The sequence below is a fragment of the Cyprinus carpio genome, chromosome A7, assembly GCF_018340385.1.
Source record: "Cyprinus carpio isolate SPL01 chromosome A7, ASM1834038v1, whole genome shotgun sequence".
NCBI classification, from domain to species: domain Eukaryota; kingdom Metazoa; phylum Chordata; class Actinopteri; order Cypriniformes; family Cyprinidae; genus Cyprinus; species Cyprinus carpio.
The window spans coordinates 19,793,082-19,813,490 of NC_056578.1; the positions used below are offsets into that span (position 1 = coordinate 19,793,082).

At 36.8% G+C, this 20,409-nt stretch overlaps 1 protein-coding gene and 1 non-coding gene across 3 annotated transcripts in view; both read right to left on the reverse strand.

Moving 5' to 3' along the window:
• Positions 1–405: 405 nt before the first annotated feature.
• Positions 406–20,409, reverse strand: part of LOC109046196 (dual specificity mitogen-activated protein kinase kinase 5-like) — a 48,778-nt gene continuing 28,774 nt past the window's right edge. For both annotated transcript variants that reach the window (XM_042760206.1, XM_042760205.1), the window contains exons 18-22: positions 18,894–18,920; positions 18,540–18,572; positions 11,442–11,503; positions 7,241–7,286; positions 406–673 (exon numbers count right to left, since the gene is read on the reverse strand). In XM_042760206.1, the coding sequence (XP_042616140.1) occupies positions 563–673; positions 7,241–7,286; positions 11,442–11,503; positions 18,540–18,572; positions 18,894–18,920 (279 nt within the window). In that variant the 3' untranslated portion in view covers positions 406–562. The remainder of the gene's footprint in view (positions 674–7,240; positions 7,287–11,441; positions 11,504–18,539; positions 18,573–18,893; positions 18,921–20,409) is intronic.
• LOC122145852 lies at positions 12,824–12,892 on the reverse strand. Its single transcript, XR_006160587.1, has one exon. It is a non-coding gene; the product is annotated as a small nucleolar RNA SNORD19 (small nucleolar RNA).

The window sequence follows — 20,409 nt, forward strand, 5'->3', positions numbered from 1 at the left end:
GGCAGGCTATTTGTGAAACTCAACAAAAAGTGGCTTTTAAAACAACAGCAGCATGACTTGCACTGCAGCAGGGAGCAATGCTTGACACAACCCCACATATTTAAAACCCAAGATTTATGACGAGCCCACAATGTTTTGGAAAAACCAGATTGTTGCTTTAAGTACAGACAGAGACAGCATTTTCACTCAAATCCTAACCCACAGGAACTAAATCGGAGTCGAGCAAGCAACAGCCCCCCGCAAGGATCTTCTGCGAAAACATTTACTTTGGAATCTGCACAGAAAGTGAAAAGAAACCCACTGCAGAAGAACAAAGTTAAAGCTTTGCATCAATGCCAACCAACATACACGGTTAAAATCCTCATTTGCAGGATGCTAGCGTAATCTGCATTAGACTCGTAGCAGTTCTCTCACCATGCACCATTTAACTCAAGGTTGGGAGGAGGTGCTCTGTGGGAGGTGCTGCAAGATCAGCTGCTGCTTCTCTAGGTTCAGTGGAAGAGTAAAGTTAGGAAATGTGGACACCATATTATCCCAGAATTCCATCCGGTGCCGCTGCTGTTCACATGAGTCTCTGTGCTTGGTGGCTTTTGCGCTCCTCTAGACTGCGGCACACCCACATGGACACGACCTCCGTGTTGCCATCATTATATTGCATGATAAAGGGGTGGTCCTGAAAGGAGGAAAAGAAAAAAACACAAAATGAAGCAGATAAATAAATGATTCTTCACTGATACATAACAGCATTATAAATAAGTAATGCAGAGTGAACAACAATTACGTTCACTTGTTCAAAGACACCAAAATTATGGACTGTACATACAGCAAGCACATAATTCTGAAACAATAAATCTCACTGTGGTGTGACATAACAGTGAAAAGGACAGATACAGTTTGTTATCTTCATGTCAAGGTGATGCCAACTGATTTTCTTTTCTATATTCAACCAAGATGAACAGTAACAGAATGAGCAGCGTTAATGATTTTTCTGCTGCAAAGCATCTCAAGTACTATCTTGGAATTAAATAGTTTAACTTTTTCAAATCAGACACATCTTTCTCATCCGTAAACAAACAACTGTTTCTTAATCTGATGTTCATTTGATGAAGACTGAACACCTTCAGTGATCTTCTCATACCCTTACACTACTACAGCATCCGCTCTCATTCCTTCCTTCTTTCTTTCTCTCTCTCTCAACGAGGACAACGCTTTACCATCAATCGTTCTGTCCTCTTAATGGTGAGCTCTGCCTGTGCCACGGTGAGGTTAATCACTCTCAGTGCTGGAGTGCTGGAGAGGGCAGTCCTGAGGGCCACCTATCTCATCAATCACACAGCCTGGGCAGCCGAACACTCGCTGCAGTCATATGCAGCTCTGCTTCTGCATGTTGAGCCTGCCTGCGCAGGTGAGGCTCTAACCCCAGCGATAGCCTGCTTTCTGACCTGACAGAGGGGACCAGAGACAGTTCATCTCATAATTCTTCAACTATGGGTACTTCTGGTCCAAGTTTGAAACTTGGAAATTAGTCTCTTAAAACACACTTTTTACACTTTCACTTACTACAGCTGTCCACTAACATCAAATACATGTATCACAACAGAAGTTTTGTCTTTCTTTTCTTTTTTTTTTTTTTTAAAGTATGTGTATATGTATATTACCATCACGGTGTCATCATGTATTATAGCTTAATAACACACTGTGATGGAAATTACAATTTAAATATAATTTCAATTAGATTCTAATTAGAATTTCCTTTGCCTTGCTGTATTTAAAAGCTTTAATTTATGTGCCCTAAATACATAACATTTAAATAAAAGTTTTGCATAATTTGATAATTTTACAGCTGAACTGGAAATGACAATAAATTCAACAAGACATTCAGAGATGTTGTCATGGTTATCAAGCACACAAACTTTTCCAAAAACTTTATCAGGACAAAATTGCTCTGTTTATTGGAAATGATGCCACAGCTGTGGGACAGTCATTTATAAATCTTTTTCACAAAAAAAAAAAAAAAAAAAAAATATTATTTCAGCATTTAATTTGTTTAGATTATCATTATTTTAAATGTAATAATATTTTTGTTGTGGATGTTCATATTTTTAACAAAAATATATGATGAAGGCATGGTAAAACATTTTAATGTGATTTTAATATAACAAAAACAAAAAGTTGTAATAAAATCAACCAATCAGACATTAAAGTGGCTTAAGTTTAAGAAACAATCAGAGCTTATAAGCACATTAACAATATTTTAGTATATTATTTTTTTTAAATCAGTTTTTGTTGTATTTTCCATTTCATTGTCATTTTAAAGTTTTAGTAATTTTGTTGTGTGTTTGTTATTTTTGCAGTTTATATATTAAAATGAATTACTAGTATTACTATATTAAAATGAGAAATGTTTGGTTTTAGTTAGCTATAGTAAATAGCTTAATTTTAGTTAGCTATAGTAACCAAGTATCTAGTAGAGTGTGCAGATCTGCTAACTAATGCAAACACAGGTATATTTGGATGCGTCTCTGCTGACCTGAAATAAATCAGAGCTTAGATGGTCACCTGCTTGTTTGGCTGAGCTGAGACGGATCACAAACACACAAACCACACCACCTGTGTGTCCCTCTGTTGGGTGTGTGTGGGTGTGTGTGTGTGTGTGTGTGTGTGTGTGTGTGTGTGTGTGTGTGTGTGTGTGTGTGTGTGTGTGTGTGGGTGGTGGAGCATGCCAGAGACAGGACCTCTATTAATTAACCCACCTGCTGCTAACTTAGCACACTTGCAGAGTGGAGAGGCAGAATAAATACTCTGTTAGTTAGGTCATTATCGTCTCCCTGCTTCAACTCTAACACGTGGACAAAAAAATAAATAAATGGGAAAATCTCATTTAAAAGTGTGGCTACATTAATCACAGCCCTATATCAAAGTGTGATAATCACCTGAATTCTCTATTAAAGTAAAACTGCCAAACCCAGGGGAAATCTCACCTCTCTCTTTAATTGTTTTGAGTCTGTTAAAGGCTTTTTAATCTAAGATTAATTTATGCAATTTTAAATAACTCTACATATGATTAATAAGCTTGAAAATTAAAAGGAGTCCAAAGCAATTATAACAAGTGGTTGGTCATCACCTCATTAGAATGTGTTGGCGAACAGCGACAGCTCGATGTAATGCGTGTCATTGTGTGTGTGTGTGTGTGTGTGTGTGTGTGTTTGTGTGTACGCACAAGGCCAATATTGAAGCCGAGAGAAAACACGAGAGAGAGAAACAGAGTAAAGAAGGTGAAGAAGTTGGAGTAATAACTAGGTCTTTTCAGATTTGCAAACTAACGACCTGCTCCCACTGGACACAGGACGATGTACTGTATATGAGGTCTTGGACAATGTTAAGATTTCATAAATGCTGATCTTTTAATACAGCAGTCACCATGGGAAAGACCATATATCTGGATTAAAAAGCTGCAGGGAAGGCCTACTTCAGTTATAGTTACGCTAACACTACAACTGTGAATGAGACGGGAGGGTTGGCTGGTTGTTTGGCACTTTGGAAAAAATATTATCTTAAGTTAATTTTTTGTTTTATTGATTTGATATTTAAATTCAGTGTTTTCAGAAAACTGAATACACAATTATTGCTTGACTCCAATGACCTGGGTCTTTTTAGTAAAACATACTGTATGATTTAAATCAGCATCGGTAAAGTAGTAAAAACTTTTTTTTTTATTAAACGCTTTTATTTTGAACTTTCTAATCATCAAAAAATCCTGAAATAATTATATTACCTTTTTTCTTAAACATTAATAATAATAATATGAATTGATTCGAGTACCAAATCAGCATATTAGAATGATTTCTGAAGGCCGGAGTAATGGCTCCTGAAAATTCAGCTTCGCCATCACAGAAATAAATTACATTTTGAGATATATTACAATTAAAAGCAGTTATTTAAATTGTAATATTATATCACAATATTTATCTTTTACTGTATTTTTGATCAAACCAATGCAGCCTTTGTGAAAAAAAAAGAGCTCGCTTTCAAAAACATTAAAACATCTTACTAACCTCAAATGTCTGAATGACAGTGAATATATATTATTGATTTTGTCAGTAGTACTTAATTAAATCTTACCAGTTGTTTTGTTTATAATGTTTAATATATAATTATTGCTCATGATTGGATTGTACTAATAATGGCTCTGAAAAGACTGAGTACAGTTTTGCAGTATCTTTTTTTAATTATTTAATTAATGAAACTATTACATTTGAAAATGCAATTGCATTATTTTTTCCATATATTTAATCCTTAAAAGTTCTAAAATAACCATTAATGGAACAGATTCCTTCCATTAATCATTAATGTAAACTGGAATCATTAGGAGGAATCGGAATAAAAAGAGTTAAATTCTCATTTCTAATATTTCTTAATAAACACAACTGCATACAAAGTGACTTATCAATCTGTGAAAACTGCCCAAGCTAAGTTAAACTCAAAACTGCAATTGATTGATTTATTCTGATGATTTGATCTCTAACATCTGAGCAAGTCTTTGTGGCAAAGAGAGTCCGGCAGCATTCTCAGGGGGACGGGCGAGAGGCAGGGAAGGCAGACAGACACAGTGTCAGAGAGCTAAAAGGTAGGATTACCCTCCAGGGAGTTCAAGAAGCTCCTCAGCGTGCTAATGTGTAAACAAGTCATCAGAGCGGTGTCAGAGGGCTTTCAAAGCCTGTTCTTGTCCGAATCCCCACGGCACGGGCCGCTGGCATTCAGCGAGACCGTGTCTTTTTAAGAGCCGCTCCCATGGGTCTTAAAACACATGAACATAAGCAATCGCTCCTTAACTCATCAGCCCACGCAATCAGGAAATGTGGGGGAGGCTATAGGAGCATTGTGACAGATTCAGTGAGTTGGTAGGACTCTTTCAGCTTTTTGTCCCTAGCTCAGGCTCATATCTGCTGCAGCTGACCCCCCTGGACAGCCCGCAGGGAAAGGGGGGATGACAGAGGCCAGGAGGGGACAAAAAGGTGCTAAAAGGCTGAGTGACAATGAGAGAGAAAGATGTCAATCACTGCACTGTGTCTAGCTAAAACTAAAAGCTTTACATACACAAACATTTCTGGCTCGCTAGAATTAAGTAAAAAATTGACAAGCGAGTAAAAATGTTATTTTTCTTTATATCCTGTTTTTCCTGATCTTAAGACCCTTAAAATTAAAAAATAGAGTAAACTGTTAAATATATGAAATATTATTACAATCTAAATAAACTTTTCTATTTTTGAATTTTCAGCAGCCATTATTCCAGTTTTCAGTGTCACATGATCCTTCACAAATCATTATAATATGCTGATTTGGTGCTCAAGAAACATTATTATTATTATTATTTTCAATGTTAAAAACATTTTGTACGGCTTTTTTTCTGAACCAGTAACTTTTTTTCAGAACTCAGTGATGACTAGAAAGTAAAAAATAACAGCATTTATTTTAAATAGAAATATTTTGCAAAATTATAAATGTCACTTCATTTGTTGAATGCAATGATCATGTAAATTGGACTATGAAGACTGGAATGGCTGCTGAACATTCAGTTTTACACACACACACATATATATATATATAAATCTGTCCCCAAAATTAGTATTAGAGTATTAGATCAGTCAAAAGACAAACAGTGATGTGTGTTTTAATAACAGTGCTATTATCCAGACATCTGATATTACAGGATGAAGAAGATTTCTTATCTGTTCTAATGATGAGTTAATTGCTAAGCATTACTGAAAGTGGAGACTGTCTGTGTATCACTGTCCTGAAAGAGTTTAAGTAGACAATGAGTGAGCAAACACTGAAGGTATCAGAGTAGCAGTAGCAGTCAGATCTCTGAGGACTGCGCTGTCCGTGGTACTGAGAAATCCCAGCTTTTATAGGCTCTGAGTGCTAACTTCTGTGACAGTGTGAGCCGACACGCAAGTCCAGCCAGTGAGGGAATTTGACTTGTTCCAAATGGCAAAAAAAAAAAATTAAAAATTGAACGAAGAAAGAGTAAAAACTTTTCTAAAATGAGTTTTTGAGTTAATAAGCGTTAGAGCCTGTGGACTGATTTCCCAGACACAGATTTAGCCTGGGCTAAGCCTGGGCTAAGACTACGAATTCCAGTGGACAATATGTCATTTAAGTCTGAGCCTTAGAAATGAGACAAAAATATTCATAAGTTTCTTTTTTGGATGAAAAATCTAAATTTATACACTGGGGAAAAGGTTGTAATTGAGGTTGTAAAAAAAATACAATTATGTTTTAAATATGTTAAACAGTCTTTCTACTTCAAAATGTCACATTTAATTCAATGCGTTACTTGCCATTTCTTTGTGATTAAGTGTGAAATTTACTATAAATTTCTGATTGAAAATATTTTCTGCACCATTTCTTCAGTGTATGACAAAAATACACTTAAATACACATAAAAATTAAGCAACCATTAATTATGAATAATTATAAATTACAAAATTCTCTTGATTATGAAAACGATTTTGTATAGGGGGATTATTTTTGATTTCGAGTATGTGAAATCTTTCTTAATTCAGAGAGCTACAAATGCATCAGAAATTAATCTGATCCCACTGACCAGACATTTTTAACATTAAAAGCTTGTTTCAGCCTTTAGATAACCTCTGGCTGACAATCTCAAAAAAAAAAAAAGTTCCCTTTTATATCTCCTGATGGGAGAAGACTCAAGAAGTGCTTAGATTACCAAGAACATTAAAATGTATATACTTCTTTTAAAGATATTAAAATGTAAACATTTAGAGGCGTTTAATAGCACAATTCTCAATCAAGCACCTTTTTATCCGATAGCAACTAATAGTCATGTGCCACACATAGCATCCTCCCATTACTGTAGAACAAATGCACGCAATGCAGCTTTTTGTCCTTCCCAAACAGAATCCACATCTGAGGACACTTACAATATTCAAATCAATAGCCTGATGGTCATAGAGGTTACTCGAATGGTTGAATGACAGATTAGTGGAATATGCAACACAGGACAAATGAAGTTTTCAAACAAAAACCAGAAAAAACTAAAAGGTCAAGGTTTCACCCAAACCCTTACACAAAGTGCCAACAAAAGCCTCCCTACCATCAAATATACCCATTCACTTACTTCATCCATTGAATAATTGGTATTTCATGTTCTAATCCTCTTGAAGGCTGATTTGGACTTAGTGGGGAAATGTAAATGCGTGGAAAAGAGACTCACCATAAGATTGTTTGGAGCTGGTCTTTCTTTGGGTTGCTTCCTCATACTGTGGGAACAAAAGCAGAAGAGGTCATTATATGTGATTCTGCATGTAGTAATTAATCATACTCTGTTAATTCAAAAGGATGGATGCAAAAGAAGCATGTCAGAACTCCTTGAGATATGATTGTGGAGGCCAAACCTTGACTTACCTTGACTGAAATCATTTCTCTTGACTCATTTAAGGACTTTTTTTTTTTTACTCAGTATTAAAATAGCAAGGGTTTATGAGTTAAAGCTTCAATGACACTTGGTATGTCTGTGATATGGTGCTAGTCAAAAGATTTCCACTGATAGTATGTTTTTATTCAAATATTAGACATTTTATCTGCCAATACATTGAAAGAATGAATCTCACAATAACACTGGAGAGCAAGGATTTGAGTCTTTATATAGGCTTTTAAAGGACTTTTTATTTTGCACTGCACATCCCTTTCAATACCAAGTTCACAAAACAATCCATGCTGAAATGTGCCTCTGAAACTGTCAAGGTCAGAGTGAAGTGATCGGGACCCTGTGAAAAATAAACTTAACTCACTCCGTTTGAAAGCATATCAAAGGTCTTTATAGCAGCAGGTGATACACACAGCCAGAAACAGCACAAGATCTGACAAATTCAGGGTTCGCACTCTTTAATGAAAACCAGATTCAAGGACTTTTTGTCAAGTACCTGCCATTTCCTCAAACACCAACTTTAATCATGTTCCAGTGTGCATGGTGTACCTGAAGGCCTTTATGATGACACATCAAGTGTAATGTTTAATATGTGAACATGCATTTTTGTAAGCTCAGTATAGAAATGTTAATGCTTGCATTTGCAATATTGATACGTCAGTAAAGAACACTACCAAGTAGACTTTCAAGTTGTTCAGAACACAACAAACTCAAAACAAAAGATGTATTCCAGCCCATGTTTAAATACCAAAATAACAAACTAAATAAACTCAAACTAATAAATAAAAATAAAAGAATAAAGTCTAAAAATGACAACAAACTGTCTAAAGTTAAAATGAAAACAGAAAATATAAAAATACAATCTAATTCAAAATCTTAACAAAAACTATAATAGTATATCAACGATGCTAAAATAACACTGGTCTGTATTAGACTCTCTTCAGTACCCAGGCCACAGACTGCTGATTTATATGAAAGCACTCAATGTGGTTGTCAAAAACATCAGAAGCTCTTCAAAATTCATTCAGAAAGTCATCTAAGTTTGTGGGTTTTCCGGTTCTTGAATCTGGGTCCAAAAATACTTTCAAGAGCAAGGAAACCCTGCAAATTTTCCCTCATGTTACTCTTAGAATTCTTCAGGAGTTGCGAATAATCGCATCTACTATCTCTATCATACTACACCGTGACTGTGCAGATCAAATTTCTAATCACCAATTAAGCATGATGTAAATCAGATCACATGTTTCTGAGAATGAGAGAAGAAGCTGATTAGTAGTTTAGTGTCAATACACAATCTTTTAAACTGAAGAGGAAGTTTCGAATTCTAACAGTCTGTTTTCTTAGGATTATGTAAACATTAATCCCATATTTCAGAATAAATCCTTTCTACTATAAAGCTACCAGATCATTCAACCAGTATATTTTCTACACCATCTTTATCTTCACATCCTCTTTATCATTGTACTGTTAAGGCTTATATAACTGCATCTCAAAGTGATAAAGGGAGTGGTAAGTAATTATCAATTCTCCTTGGCACAGATCACACCTAAGTGCAAGTAAATTAGTCAGGCTGACCCAGATAAGAAATGGCAGGGATTAGAGGGACAGAGCGGCCTACAAAGGGGCCCATTTGGACCATGATGAATGACACACACACTCAGAGAAGGCTAATAATAGAAAAGGATGCTGGAAGAGCAGCGCCAGGCAGGGGTGGCACTAGTGAGCCAGGTGACCTGTTTGTGTAAATAAAGTGTGTTGCAGGTAAACATCAGCTGCTGAACAAATCCCAAAACATCTGGCTTCACCCACCAAGGCCACAGGCCCAGTGTGCCAGACAAACCATAAAAGAGGTTGCTGGGGAATTCTGGGTTCTTGGGGCATGAACTGTGGAAGGCAAATTTGAGTGTTGATGTGTTTGAGAAAGCAAGGTCAGCAAACAAGGGACAGATGTTGGGTAAATATTTACTGTTGTGTATAGCGAGTCTAACTATTGTACTGTCTGGTCTGTAGGCTGAGGAAAGGCTATTGTGTGTTAGACCACTACATGTTACTTGTTTTATACACAACTTGTTGGAGTCGCCATGATTTTAAAAATGTTTTTGAAAGAAAGGCAATGCTGTATTTATTTGATCAAAAATACAGTAAACATTCATTTTGGGAAATATTATTACAATTTAAAAAACTTTTCTATTAATATATATTTCAATAATAGCAAAGCTGAATTTTCAGCAGTCATTAGTCTAGTCTTCAGTGTCACATGATGCATCAGAAATCACTCTTATATGCTGATTTGGTGCTCGAGAAACATTTCTTATTATCAATGATGAAACCAGTTCTGTATTTGAGTTGAAATGTGATATATAGGATTCTTTGATGAATAGAGTTCAGTATATACATAAACACAAACAAATTTATATAGCTGTGCACATAAGTTTACATACCCCTTGCAGAATATGCGAAATGTTCATAATTTTAACATAATAAGAGGGATCATGAAAATTGCTAAAATATGAGCACTTCTCCTTTGTCAAGATAATCCATCCACCTCACAGGTGTGGCATATCAAGATGCTGATTAGACTGCATGATTATTGCACAGGTGTGCCTTAGGCTGGTCACAATAAAAGAACACTCTAAAATGTGCAGTTTTATCACACAGCACAATGCCACAGATGTCGAAAGTTTTGAGGGAGCATGCAGTAGGCATGATGACTGCAGGAATGTCCACCGGAGCTGTTGACCGTGAATTGAATGTTCATTTCTCTACCATAAGCCATCTCCAAAGGCGTTTCAGAGAATTTGGCAGTACATCCAACTGGCCTCACGACTTGAGTGGGCAAATGCTCACATTCGATGGCGTCTGGCACTTTGGAGAGGTGTTCTCTTCACGGATGAATCTCGGTTTTCACTGTACAGGGCAGATGGCAGACAGCGTGTATGGCGTCGTGTGGGTGAGTGGTTTGCTGATGTCAACGTTGTAGATCGAGTGGCCCATGGTGGCGGTGGGGTTATGGTATGGGCAGGCGTATGTTATGGACAACGAATATAGGTGCATTTTATTGATGGCATTTTGAATGCACAGAGATATTGTGACGAGATCCTGAGGCCCATTGTTGTGCCATTCATCCACAACCATCACCTCATGTTGCAGCATGATAATGCACGGCCCCATGTTGCAAGGATCTGTACACAATTCCTGGAAGCTGAAAACATCCCAGTTCTTGCATGGCCAGCATACTCACCGGACATCGAGCATGTTTGGAATGCTCTGGATCGGCTTATACGACAGCGTGTTCCAGTTCCTGACAATATCTAGCAACTTCGCACAGCCATTAAAGAGGAGTGGACCAACATTCCACAGGCCACAATCAACAACCTGATCCAGTCTATGTGAAGGAGATGTGTTGCACTGCGTGAGGCAAATGGTGGTCACACCAGATACTGACTGGTTTTTGGACCCCCTGGTCCCTCCAATTCAGTAAAACTGCACATTTTAGAGTTGCCTTTTATTGTGGCAAGCCTAAGGCACACCTGTGCAATAATCATGCTCTCTTATCAGCATCTTGATATGCCACACCTGTGAGGTGGATGGGTTATCTCGATAAAGTAGAAGTGCTCACTAACACAGATTAAGACAGGTTTGTGAACAATATTTGAGAGAAATAGGCCTTTTATGTACATAGAAAAAGTCTTAGATCTTTGAGTTCAGTTCATGAAAATTGGGGGCGAAAACAAAAGTGTTGCATTTATAATTTGGTTCAGTGTACATAATATTGGCAATATATACATGTCACTGTCAGACATTTGGCAGCTGTGATTAGCTCTAGTATGTTTTAATGTCCTGAATGTATTAACTTTTTTAATAAAATGATTTATGGTTTGTGTTGTGGCTTATCAATGCAAATTCATTACACCATTATAAGGATTTATTTATTTATGAGAGGTAAAAGAGAGGAAACAGGTGTTCAGTTGATATTGGAAACACTCACCATTGTGTAATGAAGTGGACAAATTTCTCACTGAACTGACCAATTGGAAGCACCGGAGGATCCTAAAAAAATAAACAAATATATATACATTGTCAAAATCATTATTTACAAAAATATCCACAAAACAGAATAAAAATATCAACACAATGTTTATACTTTACAGACAAATCTATGGTTTATAATTCATAGATTTTGTGTGGCCTTGACTAGTTTGCAGAAGGGTTACAGTCCATAATGAGGTATTCTATGTGCAGACATTCAAAAGCAGCAGTGTATATTAAATTTTGGAAGCACCTGAACCCCTCTTTTGTTGGACGGTGGAAGACTGCTGACGCACAGAACATTGGAGAAGAAAAATTTACACTCTCAGAGCAAGAGAGCCATTCATGGGCTCACACAAGGCAGAAGGCATACAGTTGATCAGAACATTTAGTTTCGACCTCAACCTCCAAATAATGTTAACAGGGTAAGGAAATTAAATCAGATACTTCTAAAGGACATACACATTGAAACCAAATGGACCAAGTGAAATAAAGTCAAATTCCAGATCTATTTCTAATTGTGTAAATAGGAACCTTGCTTTCATGTACAGTGTATGTATTCAGACACCTCTGAGATCAAACTGAGACATATTCAGTCTAATATAACTTTCATCCGAATACTGGAGCCCCTGTTTTATCTAAGGCTAGAGAAGAAAGAAAAATGTGGCCTGTTTCAAAGAAAATATTATTTGTATTCCAACCATAACTATAATTTGAATTATTATGACTTCAGGGGGAAGAATTGATGACATCAACACAAAAGCCTTGATGTTAAAGACAGAATTGAGATTCAAGGTGTTTGGGAAGGACTGATGCATGGAAAGGGAAAGTGAATAGATTTTCTTTTAGGAAATGTCTGTTTGTGAGTGACAAAGAGAAGAAGAAACTGCTTTAACAGCCAGTAGGAATTAAATTAAACCTTTTTTTTTTGCACAATACAAGCAATCCTGTTGCAGTTTGAAAACACACATATACACACGGATAAAAAAGGAATCATCTGATCCAAGGTTTTGGGGGTACTAAAAAAGGTTGCACATGCAACAACAAAAAAACAGAAATCAAGTTGTTATTGGAGACAGTCTAGAAATATTTGTGCATTAGACATAATGTCTGAATAACTCTTACGAACGTCCTTTTTACTGACTCATTCACAAAACTGACTCAAACACTCAGGAGTTAGTGGTTTGAATCTGATTCACTCAGTGATTCATTCAGAGTCCTTACTAGGGATGTAACGATTAACTGCCAGCCGGTTGAAAATTTATTCAAATATGTGACGATTCAAATCAGTTGAGATGCTAAACAAATCGCAATTCATTTAGGGTTAGGAGTTTATATGAATGCATGTCTGAGGGGAACTTACTGTCTTCAGAAAAGTTTAGATGGTATTTTTTCTTTTCCTCTTGCCTCTGTATAATGCATATTAAAGTTCATATGTGCAGTGCTGCTTCGCTTACAGCAGAAACCAAGGAAACGCTTTAAGCGCCACCTGCTGGCAGAGAGTGAATCAAATCATTCTGTTTTTCCTTCAAAATTTCGAAATTATACAATATAATTTAGATTAAAAACTACTCATATTGCATGTATGCAGCATCTTTGTTTGGATAGCCAAAGACTATAGAATACCCAAGTAATGTCACTTGTATAGTTTTGAAAGGGGAAAAATGCAACGCTCAATATGGCCGCTCAATCGCAGGAAGACCCGCCTTCTGAATGAAGGAGCCAATCGCTAATTGGTAAAGTCAGTGTATGTGTGTTATTTATTTGATTTGGGGCTTCTTTTAAAATTTCAATTTAGTTTTGTTATTTAAATTTACATTCTGTTTATTTTTTGTCATTTAACAGACACTTTTATCAAAAGCAACTTACAAATGGGAACAACAGAAGCAATCAAAACCAACAAAAGAGCAATAATATGTAAGTGCTATATTAGTGTATTATTATAGTGTTATATTTTAATTTCACAAAGAAATGTACAGCATTTTGTCCAAGCAATAATAAAATGACATTTAATTTATAATTTGTCCTATATATCATTTTGTTTAAAAAGAAAAATTTAAATCGTGAAATCAAAATCGTGAATCGAATCGTGACATGAGTGAATCGTTACATCCCTAGTCATTACTGAGTTCATAACTGACTCCCTCACTGAATGAATCATTTATCAGTTACATTTTACAAAACGAAACTAATAAATGATTCAAAATGAAAAACTGTTACTGTGAAGTATTCTATAGGTTCTTGAGACTTACATTATTACTAACTTGTTTATATACGACAACACGTAATTAAAGATACATGTCATTTCAACATTTAGTATTTAAAAAAAAATAATCTAATATTTAAAAAAAAAAATTAGGTCTGATTTTCAAGTTGAATCAACTCTAATGGAATGTTTTTATGCCCCCATTAGAACTATAATCAACATTTATTTTCCCAAACAGACAGAAATATTCCTTCAAAAAGAGTGATACTTAAATGGCACCAACACAATCAAGATAAAACAGGAACTCATTTATATTAAATGCAACTAGAAAAACATATCGTTGTGTGGTCTATATAATGTACTAAAACCATCCCTTCAGCACATAGCTGTCAGTGTATGTTAAAGTAGAAAGTGAACTAAAGTGAATACCATGTTGTTTACTGAGAAAACGCTTAACTAAAAAGCCATTTGTGTTCTAAAGGTTTCTTTAATAAGCCAAAGTCTCCCTAGTCTTTTTTTTGTTTGTTTTTTCTGTATGAAGCCCTAATTTTCTGTGATCTAGAGAGTTTGAAATGCACCTATTCAAATGAACATAGCCAGAGGTGCACTAGTGCAGCTATACATCATTAAACAGCAAAGGATCACAGCCTGGGGTCCACAGTACACATACAACATGTGTCCATGTCTGGAGCAAAGACGTAGATTCAGAGCAACACTCATAACCACACACACACGTAGATACAGCAAGATGCACACAGCCTCACACACTTACACAGACAGATGCATGTACACTTGAGGACCCACAAACACCTTCATTTGGGGGTCTTTGATGTGGCGGGCGGCTACATGATGAGGATGATGATGAAAGCACTGTTATATTATGCAGCTTGCTGCCATTATCCAACAGTACAAAAAGAGCCAGACCATGGCCCGTCTTCCTCCACAATACCTGCAGTAAATATACATGTAATTGCCCAGCAGCAATTATCAGGCAAAATTAGATCAGTAATTACAGAGGTGAATTTAAGCCTGAGTTTTATTAGAAGCATCAGGGTTGTTTCAATGCACGACCAGAGAGGGACAATTAAAGACGGGCCTCCGTGCAGATGGACAAGTGTGCCATTCTGAAAAAGAGTGTCTGTGCACTAAAAATCAGCAAGACGGCAACAACTATTAGACACCAAGCAGAGCTGGACCTGACCGAGGGATTTAGAGAGAAATAAAAGAGGTGAAATAGTAAACAAGAGGACAAAAAAAACCTGCTTTCGTACTTCACCTCATTTAGCTGTTTATTCACCATTCCCATGAGCCCTGTGAGGCCTTGCGCCTGATTACTTATGCCAGGGTCACCATGGAAACCAGCCATACACAATTCACACAGAATGCCCTTCAAACAAGCTAGACTGTCATTACCGGCATCCTCTCGAAGTCCAAGTGGTCAGATTACTAAATTAACGACCTGTGACCTTCCTGAATTTCTCCCATAAACTGCATGACACTTCTTTGTGTTTTTAGTGACTTTTCATAATTTCCGATGGTTAGCTCATGTTCGTCATTAACGATGTTAACCTACAGGTTTTAACCAAATGCCAAGGAGGATGCACATTTGGGAATTGTTTGAGTGTTGAGTGTCATAAAAGATGACCTCTCGAATGTCCTTAAAGGGTTAGTTCACCCAAAAAAGGAAATTATGTCATTAATGACTCACCCTCATGTCGTTCCAAACCCGTAAGACCAGCAGCGCCGTGAACGCACTCACAACAGACCCGGAAGAGAAGAAAATGCTGAATAAAGTCATAATTTTTGTTATTTTTGGACTAAAATGTATTTTCGATGCTTCAACAAATTCTATCTGACCCTCTGATGTCACATGGACTACTTTGATGATGTTTTTATTACCTTTCTGGACCTGGACAGTATACCGTACATACATTTTCAATGGAGGGACAGAAAGCTCTCGGACTAAATCTAAAATATTTTAAACTGTGTTCCGAAGATGAACGGAGGTCTTACGGGTTTGGAACGACATAATTTTAATTTTTGGGTGAACTAACCCTTTAAGGGCCATTAACACAGAAAGCATTTTGCTTTTAAAAATGTGGAACACGGACAGTGGAATGGGGAAAAAAATAGGCAAAGCATCAAGACAAGTTTTTAAAAAGTTGAACTTATTTTAACTTAAGTGTCTCAATTTTTAGAACACTGTGTCAGGCACAAGATACTGCAAAAGATGCAAGATGTGAGTGCAACAGTCAAACATATCTGGCTAGCACACTTCCATAGAAAAACAATGGAAATAGTGCAGTAGAATGGAAAAAAATGCATTCTTTGTGAACGGATCCTTAGATCTGCTTATTTAGGGAATTAATCATCTGAGGTTTGCTGAGGTACAGTCACTTAGATCAGATAATTTGGTTTTCTTGCCATTCTAATTTTTTTTTTTTTTACTAGAAAAAACACTACGGATGTCCTGATGCCCCAGAGGTGAACGTGTAAAGCTGCTGTTGAGTGAGCAGAAAACGAATGAATCATTATAGAGCAGAATTGAATGGGAAAGAATGTGGGGTTCTTGTGTTTTAAAAATTAAAAATTACTATAAAACTAGACAGCCAGACTGTCATTACCAGCATCCTCTCAAAGTCAAAGTGCTCAGATTTTATAGATCAACTACCTGTGAACGTCCTGAATTTCTCCCTTATGATTCATGACACTTTTATTTCCTTCTAATGACTTTTCAACATTACTGATGGTAAACTCACATTTAATGGGTCTCAGATTGTACATTCACATCATAGAATATACTTTCCCATTTTTCTAATTGACTGGTCTTGATGTCCTTCTTGAGCAGATATCCTCTTTATTCAGCCTGTTTCTCATATTCTCTCAGGTATAGTTTCTAAATGTTCTCTTTTCTCCTGCTCTTTCAGTCCATCACATTCTCTCCCCCTCTTTCTCGGTCTGTGCACTAGATTACTCTTTAAAGTAGGTCCCGGGGAGTAACCACAAGTCCCGTCTCAAGCTCTCTCTCACTGTCTCTCTCTGAAGGTTGTAAATCAGTGGCAGTGAGTAATAAGGCCTTGGTCAGCTGAATGCAGTCAGCAGCGGCGTGGCGGCACACTCTTTGGCCTGAGGGAGACGGAGCGAAGGGCACGGCAGAAAATAGTTTGAGCGATGCCTCTGCCGGATGAGTAATGAACAGTTCAAGAAGGTCAACTCATTACATGAGCGGCCGTTTAATTATTAATTACGTGCAGCAATCTATAGCAGAAAGGACACGTTCGGTATGTTTAATGTGTGTTTATGCTTCCCTCTCCTTCATCTCTCTGTGGCGTTCTGTTATTAGCATGTGTCAGTGAGTAGCTCAAGCAGAGAAGAGAAGGGAGAGGCTCCCCCCACACACACAATTAACACAATTACTTATTAATTACTCACATAGCAGTGGAAAGCACATTTAAATGTCGGCGTTACCATGGCCTACAGGCTTTAACTATATGCTGAGAAGACTGATGCAAATTTGGGGATTGTGTAAGTGTTGAGTGTGTTAACAGGTCTGCTAATTTAAGGAACAAATCTTCTGAGGTTTACTCAAGATACAGCCATTCAGATCCCAAAGTTTTAACAGATGTTGTCATCTTACTTTTTAAATAGAAAAAAATATGCATATAGATGGTGTACAGAAGCTCCTTGACTCAGGGTAAAAAGTGAAAGTGTAAGTGAAGTGACATACAGCCAAGTATTTTGATCATTAATAGTGATTAGTGATATGGTTTTAACACAAAGTGGAGCAGTGGGCAGCCATTTATGCTGCGGCGCCCGGGGAGCAGTTGGGGGTTCGGTGCTTCGCTCAAGGGCACCTCAGTCGTTGCTGGCCCGAGACTCGAACCCACAACCTTAGGGTTAGGAGTCAAACTCTCTAACCACGACTTCCCATATATGTATATATACATGTATAGAAAACATCAACATAGAAAATAGTCATTTACATTGTAATAATAATAATTCATAATATAACTTTTTTTTTTTTATAAATAAATGCAGCCTTTGTAGGCATATATGTACACACACACAGCAAACAATTGCCTCAGGACCAGTAAAATCTGAAGAATCACTAAGCTGTCTGGTTGAAATACAGCATACAACTCTACATACATACCAGAGTTAGAAAAGTGTGTATATCAAAGAAGTGAGTTTAACACAAGAGCTGTATCTATTTCAAGGAATATCTGGGTTTAACTGACCCTGACCAAACTCCTCAGAGAGATAAGGGTGAGAAAATGTGTCAGGGTTTAGCTGGGTGTATTTTAGCATCTAACTGATGTCAAGGTTAATGCAACAACTCTGTGGTCCACAACCCTCAGTTGTCCAGAGCCCTGTCATGCTACATTAAACCACCACTCTGTGTGTATGCGCACATGTTTACATGTGCAAGAGACCGAATAAAAGAGAAAGAAATAGAGAGAATAAAAAAAAACAATGTATAAACTTATTTAATAACGTCTCACAGTCTGACAAACATCAGATAAATTAGTTTGTAAAATAAGAAAATATATGAAATTTAGTCATTTATTTATTAAACTGTGATTATTTTACTGTTAATCTAAAAACAACTACAATTCGCTGCCCAAGCTTCCTCAATATATTTTGAAGTTTAGCTGAATTTCCAAATCCAGTGTTAAGCCAATTGTTCCATTCAAGGCCTTGACATCAGCACGGCCGAGCTCTCGACAGATCCAGCTCTTCAGAGCTCAAACCCTGAGCAGAGCTGATAATACACCTCGCTTCATTAGGAAACAAAATATCAGCTTTCCACCCCATTAGGGACGGTTTCGTATATATGGGACACAGACTCACCTCATCAACAATGCACTGCAATAACTGAAGAGGCTGTGATAGAGGGGGGAAGAAGAAAAAGAGATTAGACCCCATACAACGACCTTACAGTGCAAAGGAAATAAAATCATTAATGCAATAAAACAGGTAGCAATACAGCTTAATCAAATGCACTCTGACTCGGGAAAAGCCATTTGATCTGTAATGTTTTCTTATTTCTAATGGCACCTAATCTGAATACAGGCTGTTAAGAACGAGCGTATTATTGTCTGGTATTAACTTTAGAGGGAGGCAACCATGCGAGGTGAGGAGAAAACTGCGAGGGGTTGCAAGAGGAGCCGCCTACATCTCAGAAAATACATGAAAAACACTTACCATTAAGGAACCCTGGTTCTTTTGAATCTGCAAGGGAAACAATTTTTTAGGTGAGAGTGAGTAAGCGAGAGCAAAAACATGCAATTAGCACGTTAAAATCACAAGCGTTGTACCAATACATGTTTATGATCACTGGGGGAAGATTATGAAAACACTGATGGCAAGATATGGGCATGATGTGTTAACATCGTTTACATAATGAAAACACATCAGCTAATAGTTAGGATAAGCTTCACCAAGCAGTTTTTCCCATTAATTTCATATTTCCTGCATTTTATTCACCTCCAGGTTTATATGTTTCCGATTCTAGAAGTACATTCATGATATACATCTCAAAAAGCATCAAAGTCTGGGGATAAAAATACTGTGTTATTTCTTTGACAATAATATAACTTGTTTCATAGGGGTTATTTTATATTCATAATCATGTGATAACAATAAAATACTTAAGGTTTCTACATAGCATTTCTGTTGGAAAGGGGCGTCCCAGGTAAAGGTAAAAAAAAATCTCTTGCATATTTTTTAACTTAAATGTTATTTTCAGGACAATGCTCCGCTTATACAATCTGGCTTAAACCTCCTGCCTGGACCTCATAGTTACTAACAGCTAATGATGTGAGGCCCTCTGATGACATTATTCTAGTAACTAGTATCACTTACCCCCATGTCGTTCCAAACCCGTAAAAGCTTTGTTCGTCTTCGGAACACAATTTAAGATATTTTGGTTGAAAACAGGGAGGCTTGAGACTGTCCCATAGACTGCCAAATGAATAACAGTTTCAAGGTCCAGGAAAGTATGAAAGACATCTTCAGAATACTCCATCTGCTATCAGTGATTCAATCGTAACATTATGAAACGACGAGAATACTTTTTGTACGCAAATAAAACGAAACATTATGATTTTTTTGTGAAATTTGTCTCCTCTGTGTCTCTCCACATCACCGTAGCGCCATTTTGGAGAATATGAGCAGTACGCAGGTAGTGTATACAAATTGTTTAATTAAAGTTGTTATTTTTGTTTTCTTCGTGTACAAAAAGCATTCTTGTCACTTCATAACGTCACGATTGAACCACTGATGGCAGATGGACTATTCTGACGATGCTTTTCATACTTTCCTGGACCTTGACACTGTTATTTATTTGGCAGTCTATGGGACAGTCTCAAACCTCCTGGTTTTCATCCAAAATATCTTATATTGTGTTCCGAAGACGAACAAAGCTTTTATGGGTTTGGAACGACATGGGGGTAAGTGATTAATGACAAAATTTTCATTTTGGCGTGGAGTATCCCTTTAAACTCTTTAAATACCTGGAGACGCTGGACCCATAATGTAGGAACTAAATAACACACAGCACTGGCTAAAACTGCAAAGCACGGCAATCACAGGACAATTAAAGGGATAAATATGTGTTGTATGCGCTGTTTTCTAATTAAACCACTGGAGTTAGATAAAATAGATAGAAAATCAAGACCACTTTAAATACATCACCTTGGCTCCTTTTTGAAAATGTTAA